Here is a 15851-nt window from a genome sequence, read left to right as displayed (position 1 = left end):
AGCCCATAAATGATCATTAAAAAGGGAACTGGAGCAGAAAGGCCTATCTTTGTGACATTTTGCGAGATAAGAAATTAATTATAAGGCATCACCATTACAGATATTTGTCACAAAGTGATGCACTTCTTTAGGTTACAAGTTCTTTGTTTCTTATAAAAGAACATATACGTGAAATGATTTTAAATGACTTCTGTTTCTTCTAAGAAAATTTTGTTTTATTCCAGGCAGTTAAAAGAAATAGAAGACAAGATTTTAGAAGTTCTTTCATCTTCGGAAGGCAATATATTAGAAGATGAAACTGCTATTAAGATATTATCTTCCTCCAAGGCCTTGGCTAATGAGATTTCTCAGAAGCAGGAAGTAGCCGAAGAGACAGAGAAAAAGATTGATGCCACCCGCATGGGCTATCGTCCTATTGCCATCCATTCTTCCATCCTGTTTTTTTCTCTTGTTGATTTAGCCAATATTGAGCCCATGTACCAGTATTCACTGACCTGGTTTATTAACCTTTTCATCCTGTCTATTGAAAATTCAGAGAAATCAGAAATTTTGGCAATAAGGTATGTAAAGGAAATACTAATTAATATTAACTAATTAATGCATGAAATCAGAGAATAATTTGTGACCTCCATTGTTGTCTGAGTGGTACAAGCATTACAGCCACTTACCTAAAATGAACTTGATTAATCATTGTATCAGAAGTAAATGTGAGGGTTAGAAATTGAACAGATGTGTCCAAATTCAATCTGCCAAGAAACTGTTTACAGAGATCTAGAATTATAATGTAATTCTAGAAAGAGAAAACATTTACCTTCATTTTTCATTTGCAAAATATATTTATGAATGGAAGTGTAGAAAGAGTAGTTAATACTTTTTAAAATATGACTCCTGTACGAACTGGCATTCTAAAAGTTGCAAATTCACATTTTAATATACACATCTGTAAAATTTGTCAAATGCCAGGGTAAAAAACTCCCAAACCTTGTTGTGATTATTTGTGGTAATAGAGCTTCTTTTCTATTATTCTTATTTACATAAAATACTTTATATTACTGTTGGCTATTACAATAAGTAATGGAATTAAGACCTGACTTAAATCTACAAGAGAATTAAATTTCATTTGATTTTTTAAAATCAGTTTGATAATTTTCAGTTTGGTATTAAGACACATTTTTTGTTTTGTTTTGTTTTGTTCTGTTTTTGAGACGGAGCCTTGCTCTGTCGCTCAGGCTGGAGTGCAGTGGCGCGATCTTGGCTCGCTGCAAACTCCGCCTCCTGGGTTCACGCCATTCTCCTGCCTCAGCCTCCTGAGTAGCTGGGACTACAGGCACCCACCACCATGCCCGGCTAATGTTTTGTATTTTTAGTAGAAACAGGGTTTCACCGTGTTAGCCAGGATGGTCTTGATCTCCTGACCTCATGATCTGCCCACCTCAGCCTCCCAAAGTGCTGGGATTACAGGCGTGAGCCACTGTGCCCGGCCAAGATATGTTTTTAATAGAGTTTAATGTGTAATTACTTTTTGAAAAAAGAAAGTAATTAATTACAACTTTTGACTTTTATAACCTTCTTGATCAGTATGAACCTAAATACTTCAGTTTCTTGACTGTTCAGACCCACAAGGGAAACTCAGTTTAATATTTATCACTCACAGCTAAGAATTATTTTTAGAAATCCAAAATGTTAATCTCACTAAAATCTGAATTTAATTCCTTTATCATAGTAGAGGTCTAAAATTTTGAGTGTTCTTAGACTTAGCAATTTTTTGTTAGTAAGATTTATTATTTTACGAGTTTGAATATGAGACTAATAAAGGTGTGAGTCTGACACTTTGAGCTTGGTCAAAAATATATATAGATATATAGATACCTGCCATTGAGAAAGAGAGGGAGTAGGTAAGTTTTTTTGGAAGAAATGCATTGCATAATGATAGAGTTTATTCATCTTTATGATATTTGAAAATGTTTAGTTTATTTCTTCCAGTTCAGAAATTTTCAAGTTTAGCAAGGATTACAGAAATAAAGAAAACAAAATTTTAAGGGATCTTTCTTAGAAAAGTTCCCAGCTATTTGCATTATAAGTTAGTTAATTAAACATGCATGTCTGGTTTTCATACTAGATTCTGGGTTCCATGAGACAAGAATTAAAAAAAAAAAAAATTATCCCCAGCCTGGGTACAGTGGCTCACACCTGTAATCCCAGCACTTTGGGAGGCCAAGGTGAGCAGCTTGCATGAGCCCAGGAGTTTGAGACCAGCCTGGACAACATGGCAAAACCCTGTCTCTACAAAAAATACAAAAATTTAGCTGGGCACGGTGGTGTGGGCCTGTGGTCCCAGCTACTGGGGAGGCTGAGGTGGGAGGATTACTTGAGCCCAGGAGGTTGAGGCTGCAGTGAGTCGTGATTGTGCCACCACACTTCAGCCTGGGCAGTGGGAGTGAGACCCCATCTCCAAAAAAAAAAAAAAATTATTCCCAGTAGTTACTACAGTGCTAATCACATTATAGCCACACAATAAATAATGCTCTGCTTTTCACTACTGGTCTTAATTTCTACCTTGCTTATAACAATAACCACTAGAATGTTAATCTGTTAATTAGCTTAAAATCAAGGTATTTTCTGGAGTCTAGAGAAGAAAATTTCTTTGGTCTGCCATTTGAAGACATTTTTCATATAAGCTTTAAAAATTAAAACAATTCTATGCTTTGAAAATAATGATGGGTCCTTTATTGTCTCCTATTATATCAAGTTAGAACTCATCCGAGGTATGGAATTTGTTTCTTCATTACTGTGCTTTTGTCCCTTAAGATATAAGGAAAAGCAAATCCTTTTTACCCAGATGTGTGATTTGGATGAAATTTAGAAAACAAAATGTGGCCTTTTCTTTTTAGTTGAACTTCTTTAATTTCAAAACAATTAAAATCATATGTATGTCTGCCGTAATACTAAAAGTATAATTTTGGAACCAAAAGGTAAATAGAGAAAATAGATTTTAAAACTTTTATTGAAGTTATCAATATACATGAAGAAACGTGCAGAAATCAGAAGTATTTGCCCAGTGAATTCTCATAAGTGAGCAAACCTGTGTAACCAGCATCTAACTCAAGACACAGAACATTATCAACAGCCCAGAAGTGTCCCCTCCTGATCACTAACCCTCTCCCCCAAGGTGACCACTGTCCTGACTTCCAACACCACAGGTTAGTTTTTGCCAGTTTTAGAACTTCATATAAATAGAATCACACAGTGTCTGCTTTTTTGTGTCTGATATCTTGCACTCAATGTCATGCTTGTGAAATTAATGCACATTGTTTTGTCTAGTGCAGTGTTTTACTTACTTATTTGTTAGTTTTCTATTGTTGGGGAAGTATAATTAAAAACTACATCTTCTCCCAGCCCAGAAACTCTCTCCTCAAAGACCGTAGAGAAAGAAAATAGTTTTATTGTTGAATAAACAGTAAATGGAACATGACACATAATCAGAGGCAATCACAAAGAGATTGCAAAGACAGAGAGGAATCTCACCCCTTTAATTATCCAAGCAGATAAACCCATTACATCACACTTAGTTCATCCTAACTTTACTTGGCAATTGAAGTGACCATCTGTGTTAGCAAATTGGCTTTATCCAGAGGAAAACCAAACTTTTCGTATCTGTATGACAGGAGGTAGTTTTGCAACTTGAAATAAGCTTGACTGAAGTTAGGTTCCTACCCTTCTGCAGCACTTTGGAGACAAGTGGGCTATCTCCCTTGATGTTTAGATTTCAAAGAAATGGCTTCTGCATCTTTGAGAAAGACATTATTGGGTCATAAAACTGACAAAGGTCTGACTAGTTTTCAAAACGGTTTATATACATTTCAATGAGAGGAGGAAGTACCTATAATTTTAGGTTTTCTAAATTACATTAAGAAAAAAAGGAGGGAAGGAAAATCTCCTTATTTTCAACATAAAGAATTGAGTCTCTTATTTTCAATTTTTTCTTGTCCTAACACTGTAACACAAATCATTTACCCATTCTACTGTTGAGGATATTTGGGTAGCTTCCAACTTGGGGTTATTATGAAATTTTGCTTCCTTGAGTGTTCCTGTACATGGCTTTTGGTGCCGATATGTACCTGTCTTTGGTGGGTGTATATCCAGGAATGAAATTGATGACCACAGGGCATGGTTATATTCCCTTTTAGTAAATACTGCCAATAGTTTTCCAAAGCATTGTACCAAGAGAGAAACTTTGATCAGTCCTGTTTAATCTTTTTTTTGTTGTTAAACTAAGAGTTTCCAATTAAGAAGCTAGCTCCCAAATCAGAAATTAAAAAGAGAATGAGTTCTCGCAGGAATGATTTGTTTTTCTGCCAATCATTGATAGACATCAAATAACTGGTAGACTTCAGGCAGTTATTGGACGATAGTTCTACCAAAAGCATAGAAAACATGTGACTATTAACACTAGCCAACCTGATTGTTTTAGAATCTTAATATTGGTCTAAAATTATTTCTTATTTTTTTTATTTAGGGATATAAATGTATTTCATTCTTGTTTGTCTTCTGGTAGTGATTATTATATGGTACCAAGAATATGTTATGACTAGTATGGTATATACTGTGCAATTGCCATAACTTGGATCATCTGTTATTTATAAGATTTTAATGCATTAGAATTTATGTAACAGGATAAATATGTAGCAAACAAAATAAAACAAAAATAACATAAATATAGAAACAAAATCTAACTAGGATATAGTTTTGTTAAATATCCTGGAATCTGTTGCTGTACAAATATGCATGTATATGTAATTGTAACCACCCAATGGGTTCTTCCTGTCTGCCGCACATAGAAAATCAACCCACTGAGACCATGACATTGTGATAAAGAAAGAGTTTAACTGATGTGAAGCTGGCCACACCACGCGGAAGATGGAGTTATTACCCAAATTAATCTCCTGAAAATTCGGAGGCTAGGGCTTTTCAAGGATAGTTTGATGGGCAGGGCGTTAGGGAGGAAGGCATGTTGATTGGTTGGAAACACAATCATAGGAACTCAGCAAGGAAAACAGTCCTCCCTGAGTCTGCTTCTGGGTGGGGGCTGCCAGAGGAGTTACTGGTCTAGGTGAGGCCATCCAATAGTCAGAAATGCAAAAGCCTGAAAAGACAGCCCAAAAGGTCAATCTTAGGTTCTACAATAGTGATGTTATTTACAGGAGTGATTGGGGAAGTTGCAAATCTTACCACCTCTGGAATCATGGCTAGTAAACTAAATTTCTCACAAAGTTAGCTTGGCCCATGCCCAGGAATGAGCCAAGACAGCCAGCCTGTGAGGCTAGAAGCAAGATGGAGTCAGCTATTTCAGATTTCTCTTACTGTCATAATTTTGCAAAAGTAATTTGATAATTACGCACACAGTTTTTTTTTCTTTCACTTCTATCAAGACCATTCTCTCATGTTATTAAGTATTCTGAAACATAAGTTTTAGGAGTTGCACAATATACATACCATTTTATGAATGTACCATAATTTTTGTATTATAAGACTTTTGGCTGGGTGGGGTGGCTTACACCTGTAATCCCAGCACTCGGGGAGGCTGAGGCAGGCAGATTGCTTGAGCCCAAGGGTTCGATACCAGCCTAGGTGACATGACAAAACCCTGTCGCTACAAAAAATGCAAAAATTAGCCTGGTGTGGTGACATGCACTTGTAGTCCAGCTACCTGGGAGGCTGAAGTGGGAGGACTGCTTGAGCCCGGGAGTTCTAGGTTACAGTGAGTTATGATCATACCACTGCAATCCAGCTTTGATGACAGAGTGAGACCCTGTCAAACAAACAAACAAAAAACACTCCTAAGTGGTCTCCAGCTTTTGTATTCTAAGTAATGCTGCAGTAAATATAAGTGTCTGCATCTTTGATTATTTTCTTAGGCTAAAATCCCAAAATTAGGACAAAGGTGTTCACTTCTTGCAGATTCCTGATATAAATTCCTTTCCTGGAAGATTATTCAAACACACAACTCCATCAGAGAAACATGAATGATTCTATATCACTGTATTACTCACCAGCATTGAGAATGATAATTTTAATCTTCTTTTTTGCCTTAAAAGGTTATTAAAATATCATATGTCCATTTTTACTAGTGATTGAACCTGAACTTATAATATGATTAACCTTTATAATTTTCCCTTCAATCTTTCTGTCTACAAGAAGAGACTTGTTTCAAAGTGCAGAAAATTGTGTTTTACTCTAAAAAGACCAAATGTGAGTCACCCTGTATTAATTGTATGGTACTGCTACAAGTGAGACAAATTCAACGCCATGCATGAAAAGACAACCTATTAGCATAATGGGACAGAAATAGTATGTTTATTTTAAGTCTTCTAAGAATTCAACTGTATTTTAGAAACTATTGCCAAGGCTTTATCTACAAAAACCTTTTTTTTGAAGTTCCCAATTAAAAATAAGATACATCAATTTGTTGTAATTCTCTTTATGGGAATGCTTCAGGGGATAAAATAGTTAAGAAAATAGGCAGGTAAGGAAAAGTGGAAAAAAGAGCTAGGATGATTGACAGCTTAGAATATCAGTCAGGACATTGCCAAAATTAGCCGGGCATGGTGGTGCATGCCCGTAGTCCCAGCTACTTGGGAGGCTGAGGCAGGAGGATGGCTTGAGCCCGGGAGGTGGAGGTCGCAGTGAGCCAAGATTGCGTCACTGCACTCACTCCAAACTGGGTGACAGAGTGAGACCCTGTCTCAAATAAATAAATTAATAATAAAAAGGAAATACTGTGATTATTCCTATTTTCATATTTTGCCTCTAGCAAATAAAAATGGAGTTTGCCAAGTTTTGTGATTTCTTCAGCTTTTATGAATTTATAATGAGTAGCACAATACTAAATTTAATAAAGAAGCTACTAATTTTAGACTATTCATTTAATATACAATATAAAACATTTGAAATTATTTGTTATAAAGAGGTCAAATTTTACCCCCAGAAATGCTTTGTAGATAAAAACAGTCTGTAAACTTTTTAACCTAACAGATTAATATACCATCCACTAACTTTTTTCCAAGAAGATTAAGTTTAAAAAAAAAAAAAAAAATTCAGTCCACAGTAAAATGCAATTGGACTGAAGTGTTTCTACACTGTGTAGCTCTCAAATTGGTGCACCCAGTTAATGAGGATTCTTCAATGTTTTGGGGGTAATTGACCAGAAAGTTTATCAGAAGAACATACATGTAAATTTCTTAAGAGCATTATCTTTAAAGTATATTTTTATTTATTTCCCTTATTTGCTGTTGACTCTTAGGCTTCAGATTCTCAAGGATCACTTTACTTATTCACTGTATGTTAATGTCTGCCGGTCACTCTTTGAAAAGGATAAGCTGCTCTTTTCCTTCTGTCTAACCGTAAATCTACTGCTGCATGAGCAGGCGGTCAGTACTGTTTTCATTTGTAAGAAAAAAACCCTTAACACTGATTCATTAATTTATTAATATTTATGAGAATATATATAAAAAGATTGTAAATAGTTAAGCAATAATACTGTTTGTTATTATAGTTAGGGCAAGATGTTATCAGGAGAATAAATTTCACAGAAGTGAGATATAAATTAAACACAGAGTCCATTATGTTACTATTAAGTTTTTGTATGTTTTATTTTAAAATAAATCGATTATATTAGATTTTCATACAGCTATGCATATAAATTTATTTAATATTGATACATTTACACCAGGTAGTAGTGTAAATGTTTTTAAAGACTTGTGCAAATTACTGAAATCTGTGTAAAGTCACTATTTTATATACTTACGTGTTAAAGATTTATGGATTTCATAAGGTGATGTATTGGTTGAATTCTGAAGAAATAAAGGCTTTATTCTTGCATTTCTTGCAAAAGTTGTGTATCAGTAACTCATTATACTTTATGGAAAATAGTCGAAAACATGGCACATTGATGGATTTCTGCCTTTCTATAATTTCTAGAGCCAAAGGGACTCTAGGCAGTCATTTTGGAAAACATGTATTCAAATAGAACATATTCAGATTTTCACATTTAGACAAGTAATTCTGGAGGAAAATTGTCAAAAAGTAACTATTTAAAATGGACCTATTTTGAAAACTGGTTATCATGAGTATACTGGTTTCTTAAGAATAAATATTGAGCTATAACACTAGCTATAGAATTTCACAGAGACCACATCTGAAACTTGAAAGTCAACACTCAACTCTTTTATAGTGGTTGTAAGCTTACTAGTTTATGATGAACTCATTTCTGACTCTTCATGCTGCCTTGTTTTCCAAAGATTAATAAAGCTGAGTGGAGATTTCTGCTAACTGGTGGCATTGGACTGGATAATCCTTATGCCAACCCTTGTACATGGCTTCCTCAGAAATCCTGGGATGAAATATGTCGATTAGATGATTTGCCTGCCTTCAAAACCATTCGTAGAGAGTTTATGCGCTTAAAGGATGGATGGAAGAAAGTATATGATAGTTTGGTATGTTTTAACCCTCTTGCTTGTTCCAATGTTTTTAAATGGAGAAAAGAATGTTAAATATCTTTTGATAAAAGCAAGATTTAAATAAGCTTTAAACAACTGGTCGCATGTTAGAATGCAAACTTTGATTTATGTTATCCCCCTTTCTAAGTCAGTGGTTCTGTTTGAACTTCCATTCAAACTCCTTGAAATGTATTAAGATGCAAGAATGCTGTGTGGTTCTTGAAAATATTCTTGTTGAATTTCCATGCCAGGTTTTTATTCATTATCAATGTAGATTTTGGCAATCCTAATAGCAGATGAGTTAAAGTTTATGGAACAGCTGTTGTTTAGATTTTCTGAATGCAGGATACAAGCTAATAAAATTTTGTGTGTGTGTCATTTGAAAAAAGGAGAAAGCTTGTACAGTAGTTCTAAAACAATTTTCACGAGACCTTGTTTTACTAGCTGAGGAGTATTATACTTGACACGGACATAATATTCACAGTTTCCCATCTGGGATATATAGCAATTGTTGCTTTCTCACAATTTTTCTTTAGCACAAGGGCTAATATTTTTCCGATTCCCAGTTAAATTTTTCTATTCCTTTGTTTCTACTCCCTTGACTTCCTGCTTTCCATGAGTTTAATATGCAAGAGCTCTGCTTGGGAGAGGTTGGAGGAAAGAAAGCTAGATATGCGGAGAGTATGTTTTGTTTGGTTAACCTATATTTTATTTTGTTACCTATACAACCTATATTGTTGTATTATATGTGATAATGAGATTATGTCTTCACACGAATTCAAATATTTGGAAGTGATCTCTTTTGGATTTCTCCTTGTTGGTAATAAAAATGTTTTCTAGAGACAAGTATGTGTTGTGAGTACCTCAACTAATTTAAAATTAAAATTTTATTACTATACTGAAGCATGAAGATTTCTAATTTGAGATACCACATAGCTTTTCCTAAAGTTTCACAGGTACACATGTCTCCTTTATTCCCCACCAAGGTTTACCACTCCTGGTACCCTGATGGCTCTCTTCTTGTGATTTTTTAATAGCTCTCAATTGGCTTCTTCATTACACACATTCTCAAGTCTTCCTTTATAAAACAATATTTTTAAAAAAACAAGAAATAATACAATAAATTTCAGTACAATACCCTTTTTATTTGTTTTGAAATATTTATTTATTTTTATAAATAGATGATAAGTGGGTAGGTTTTTAAAAATGTCTTTGTTCCAGCTGAGAGCAGTGGCTCATACCTATAATCCCAGCACTTTGGGAGGCCGAGACAGGTGGATCACTTGAGGTCAGGAGTTCAAGACTAGCCTGGCCAACATGGTGAAACCCCATCTCTAGTAAAAATACAAAAAATTAGCTGGGTGTGGTCGTGCACCACTGTAATCCCAGTTACTCAGGAGGCTGAGGCAGGAGAATTGCTTGAACCCAGGAGGCAGAGGTTGCAGTGAGCCAAGATCACACTACTGTACTCTAGCCTGGGCGATAGAGCAAGACTCCATCTTAAAAAAAGAAAAAAAAAATGCCTGTGTTTGGAGGAATAAAGGGAAAATAGTAGCGTATGGACATTTACTTTTTTCATAATAGGGATCATTTTGTCTGTTTATTAGGGTTCATGTCAACATTAACCTGCTTAGTTCATGTCCTTGTTTTGACTCCTTTAAAGTATATTAACTTTTCTTATTATTTATTTTATAATGTCCCAACTTTACACTAAATAGTAAAATTTAGACAAGCATTCTTGATTTCATTTATATATGTTTTCTAAAAGTTGGTTTATAAGTGAAAATACTGTTCTGTTTATAATCTCCAAAATAACTGAATTATTTACACTATAATTTTAGGAACCACACCATGAGGTTTTCCCTGAAGAATGGGAAGATAAAGCAAATGAGTTCCAAAGGATGCTTATTATTCGTTGCTTGAGGCCAGACAAGGTAAATGTGGGCTTTGAAAACAGCTCAATGATTCCAAAGCCTTATGCCTGCTCAGTCCATCCAAATGTGCATTTCCTTATGTAATCATGGGGGAGGTAGAGGAGCCTGCAGGAAATAATCCCACTTCTTTCTAATGCAGACATTTTTTTCAAAAAGTTTGTATATTTTTCTAAAACCATCCTAAATTAGTAACTAATTGGATTATATTGTATAATTTTATTTATTTTGTGATTATTTGTTTATAATTTATGGTTTTCAATACTCACAATCTACTCCCTTTACATATTTGTAGTCTCATTTTTACTGTTAATACTTTGGTGAAATTAGTCAGTGATGTCAACATCAAGCTGATAGACTAGAATCTCTGGACTTCTCAAATGCTATCCTTATATATAGTTTTTTGTTGGAATTTGAATTTAAGACATTCGTCATTATTGACAACAAAGGAAAATACCAGTATTGTTACTTTTAACTTCTTTAAATAATAAATTATATAACCAGTGAATCAGCAGACCTGTTATATTAGCAAATGTTAGTATTCATTAACATCCTCATTTATATTAGATAAAAAAATTCACCTATGAATATTGACTGATATCCAAAGATATCAATATACTCTAAAAAAATAGACATTAGCTATGTTGGAAAAAATTGAGAAAATATCCTAGTTGTCCATTACTACCACTCAAAAGTTTGACATAAATATTTCAAAACTTATATTCAGTTTCAGCTGTTAAGGAATAGGAGACAGTATCTCCATCCTAATCAAAAGAAGAAAAAAATAAAGCAGAATTTAGATTGTCAAAGCAATGTAGTTTTTAAAAATACACATCAGTGTTAATATGGGTTAGGGGCATTTTTCCCTCTATGAGCCCTACTCTGTTCACTGAACAGTCTGTTCTTAGCCAAGGCCCAAGTATCCATTAGGCACAGGAGGCACAGTGCTTGGGAACCAGAATACTTTTAGGGGTCTATGAAAATGTTGTAGTTTCTTTTAAAATCAGAAGAATATAATCCAGTGTGTGTTATATTTGTCTTTATACCAACAATGGTAAAATATAATTTTTAATTTTTTTCAATGGAGAAAGGGGCCTATGAAGTACCTTGGGTCCACGAAAGTCACTTTGCTACCCCACTCTCAGATGCTGGAAGTAACTACTGTGGTTTAGCATTCTTTATGACACTGGTGAAACATCCTACCCCTTGGTAGCCCTTTTAAAAAACTGAATCTCCATGAAAATGTTAGTGTTAAGCCTCACAAGTTTTCACTTCACATATTAAAGATGGGAGAATATGAGATGCTTCACACTGTTGTTTAATGTGGCTTCCTCCCCTAAAACATTTTATTAAAATTTTCAGTTTTTCACTTTGTTTTCTAAGCTAGATAAAGACTGTTATACTATAATGGCTCTGGATGTACCACTGACCTTCCTCCCTCAATATTAAAAAAAAAAAGTTCGTGTTTTATATTAAGTATAATTAAACGTAATTAATGAGCCATTTCCTAATTGCAGCAGTTTCATCGGCAAATATTTTCCCCCAGTTCAATGTTTTTAAAACTTTGACACTTTAATCTGAAAATACATGGAGCTATCAATAAGATCAAATATCTCTTTCTACATTCCTTCTCTTTTTAAAGTATATTCGAGGGAGGTGGGAAGTTACATAGTCAAGTTGAGGGGTTTTTTTGGTGGGGGACAGGTTGGTTTGTATGTTTTTTGTTTGTTTTTAAATCAGTGGAGGTTAAATTTATGGTTTAAATTTATACTTCTTTCAGCTACTTTGCTTAGTACTTTAGCCCTCTGTCTTGTATCATCTTCATGTATATTTAAAAATCTCCTCTACAGTTTCCCAGTTTTACTTGGATAGATAGATAAGTATGTGGACAATATTACTCATCAATATTTCTGGTTCTTCTCTCCTGTGCACACTTGAAGTGGGAGGATTGTGGCCATATATCTTACTTTTGACCAATAAAATGTGAGCAGAAGTGTTAGAGCGAAGCATTTAACCACCAGGGTCAGATTCTCTGAGGTGCTCTCCCTGCCATCAAAATAGTGGAATCACATATTGCTGCTATTTAAGCACTATAAGCAGGCTTGACTGCTGAGCCAATGTATGGTGACAGTTGCCTAAAGACTCAGATGACTTTGCAGGAACAAGAAGTAAGTTTTCATGTGTTAAGCCACTGCAGTTTGGAAACTGCCAACACAGCAAAACTCAGTCTATCCTGGTGATACAATTAACTAGGTACCATTAGCGACACCTCCACACTCATGTCCTTAATAAAAAAATAATTGTTAGTATGCCGTTATATTATCCAGCAGCTTCAAACCCTTTAATTTTACTGTACCAGGTACTCCAATTTCTAGTGGTGAAATTATGATTTTGAATCTATATATGATAAAATGATACATGGCTACTGTGCTTTTAAGAGAATAATTTTCCAAAGAAGAATGGTGGTAGAATACCAGGGAGAGGAACAGTGCTGTATGGGGCTAATATCTGAGCTAGTACTCTATAAGAGTTTATTTCTTTGTCATCTCTAAGAGATAATCTGTATAGCCACAGATATCCAGGAAAATCAGCAATTAATTGATCTCTAGTTTATAGTATGCTCCATGAGCACAGTTTGGGGGGGTCTCCTTTCCCCCCTCTCCTCTCAAAACCAGCCCCACTCAGTGGTAAGAAGCCACAAATAGCAGGCCCTCTAATGCTCCAGTTTGAAAAAATGTAAAAGAGTCTCACTAAATCACCAGTAGAAAAAATGAGATGGGCTTGCACTTTCCTTTAGAATTTAATAGTTTATAGTGTTTTATTGACAAAAGAAACATATCAAATGGATAAATACTGAGGTGTGGAATGTTTTGAGTCCATTTACAAAATGAAGAGCTTCTGGCCACAGTTCTATCCTTCTAAATGGTAAACAAACAGCAAATTAATCAGCTTTCAATAAGAAACTTGTCAAATATAAGTTAATATGTTTCTCTGGCCTCAGATAAATCCAGTAGGAACTTGCAATAAATAGCAAAACATACATAGAAGACCGCAGACTTCTTCCCTGCCTGTGGGAGAATGGTTGCCTAAATTAGTCTGTAAGTTTTGTTACTGACAGATTTCATTTTACAAACCTAACGCTAGCGTAATCAGATTGAAGAGGCAAACCCAATTCTGTTGCCTTGCAAACTGAATAGCTAACACAGGTTCATTTACCTTGGGAGTTACGCTTCAGTCTTGGGAGCAAGTAAGTTTTGTTCAGCTTCGACATTAAGAGTGAAACACTGCAGTTTGTCTCTGATCACTCTCAGGTGAGCACCCCTAACTTGATCCTCCAGTGCTAGCAGACAGAAGGAAGAATCACACTCTACCAGACCCATTTGCCTGTGCAAAGTGACTGACACCAGTTTGAACCACTCACAGAAGTGAGGCCATTTATAATTCAAACTTGCTTCAAGTAAAACCATCCACTTAAAACCTGTATTCTTTTCATTTTGTTTGCAAAATTATAATTTCATGAAGTTAGCCTTGGGAGGAAAGAGATTACGGAAAAAGTGGGGGTTTTTTTGTTAATTTTTTTAATCTATCGAGAAAAGATCAGCTATAGGAAAATAATAATAAAGAAAAGGGTAAGGCCAAGTCCTGGGACAGACGATTAGAATATTTTTCATTTTCCGACAATAAATTTGACATCTGTGACCATTCAAAATATCTGAAACATTTATCATATGTGAAATGTCAGACACAGAAAGACAAATACTGAATGTTCTCACTTATAAGTGAGAGCTAAATAATGTGTATATCTGGATATAGAGTGTAGAATGATAAACAGAGGAGACTCAGAAGGGTGAAGGGTGTGGCGGGGTGGATGACCAGAGATTACTTAAGGGGTACAATGTACATTATCTGGGTAATGGATACCCTAAAAGCCCTGACCTTACCACAGCACAATCTATGCATGTAAAAAATTGCACTTGCACCCTATAAATTTGTACAAAGTTTTTGTTTTTTTGTTTTTCCTTTTTGTTTTTGTTTTCTTGTTTTGAGACAGAGTCTCTCTGTCACCCAGGCTGGAATGCAGTGGCGCCATCTCCTCTCACTGCAACTTCCACCTCCTGCGTTTAAGTGATTCTCATGTCTTGGCCTCCTGAGTAGCTGAGATTACAGACATGTACCACCATGCCCAGCTAATTTTTTTTTTTTAATTTTTTGAGATGGAGTTTCATTCTTGTTGCCCAGGCTGGAGTGTAGTGGCACAATCTCGATTCATTGCAGCCTCCACCTCCCGGGTTCAAGTGATTCTTGTGCCTCAGCTTCTTGAGTAGCTGGGATTACAGGCACACGCCACCATACCCATATTTTTAGTACAGACTGGGTTTCACCATGTTGGCCAGGCTGGTCTTGAACTCCTGCCCTCAGGTGATCCACCCGCCTCAGCCTCCCAAAGTGCTGGGATCACAGGTATGAGCCACCACGCCTGGCTGAAATTTATACAGATTTTAAATAAGAAAAAAAAAAAAAAACCTGAAACATAAAATAACATCTATAAATGAAACTTTATGTGTAGATGAATTAATTATGTATAGATGAATTATTCTGTGATTTTTGTTTAATATTTTTGTAATTAGAACCCCACTTTCACAAAAGTAGGCATCCTGAGCTTTTTATCAATGTATTCATTCACCGGATGTTTATTTTGCATGGACAGTATATATGTCATCCTCGTAGGTAGGTCCATGCTATCGGGCATTTATAAATGTGTTGTTGCTCACCTATACATTTTGCATAATTGAATGAATCTAGAGAAATATTGGGAGGGATTAAAAAAAATCTAATCCCTAACACAGATACTCCTCCATTGGCTCTCAGCTGCCCACCCTAACACACTCAGTCTCTCAGTCACACGCGCGTTAGGACTGACACTGTTTAGAAGGCATTGTGACATGTCAATTGTTTTTACTTACAGATCTTGTGTAAATAAATGTTCCATAGACTATAAAATCGAAGTTTGGAAATATTTGCAATGTTTTACAGAGTAGACCATCATTTTGAGATACTTGGCACCTGCACATTGCTCCTGCAGTTTGCTTCAAGTTGAGAAAAGTTGCAGGCTGGTGGAATTGTCAACATAGTGCGGTGTGTTGTATACACACACAATTCCATTCTTGTATCTGAGCAGCTATTCAGTCGGGGTGATGCTGGGGCCTTCAAAAAATCTTTCCATTACTCCTTCTCTTGAGATACCGCTATTCCCTTCTGAAACTGGTATGCTTTCATAGCCCCTTGTCTACTAGGAGTTTAATTGTAAACTGTAAGGTAGTGTTCACAATATTCTATAAAGGGAGAATCCATTCATTTGCAAGAATTTGTGATTAAAAAATGAACAACAAATATTTATGACAATTTTGTGCATATATATATATTT

General features: G+C 35.3%; 1 protein-coding gene across 1 annotated transcript in view; it reads left to right on the top strand.

Moving 5' to 3' along the window:
* The window catches only part of DNAH7 (dynein axonemal heavy chain 7), a 380869-nt gene that overhangs the window by 308937 nt on the left and 56081 nt on the right, over positions 1-15851 (top strand). The window contains exons 53-56 of the mRNA XM_055290080.2: positions 225-560; positions 7301-7427; positions 8298-8492; positions 10337-10429. Coding sequence (XP_055146055.1) covers positions 225-560; positions 7301-7427; positions 8298-8492; positions 10337-10429 — 751 coding nt within the window. The remainder of the gene's footprint in view (positions 1-224; positions 561-7300; positions 7428-8297; positions 8493-10336; positions 10430-15851) is intronic.

The sequence above is a fragment of the Symphalangus syndactylus genome, chromosome 8 (genome assembly GCF_028878055.3).
Source record: "Symphalangus syndactylus isolate Jambi chromosome 8, NHGRI_mSymSyn1-v2.1_pri, whole genome shotgun sequence".
NCBI classification, from domain to species: Eukaryota; Metazoa; Chordata; class Mammalia; order Primates; family Hylobatidae; genus Symphalangus; species Symphalangus syndactylus.
Note: the sequence above shows the minus strand (reverse complement) of the source record. Positions and strands in the feature narration are given on the sequence as shown.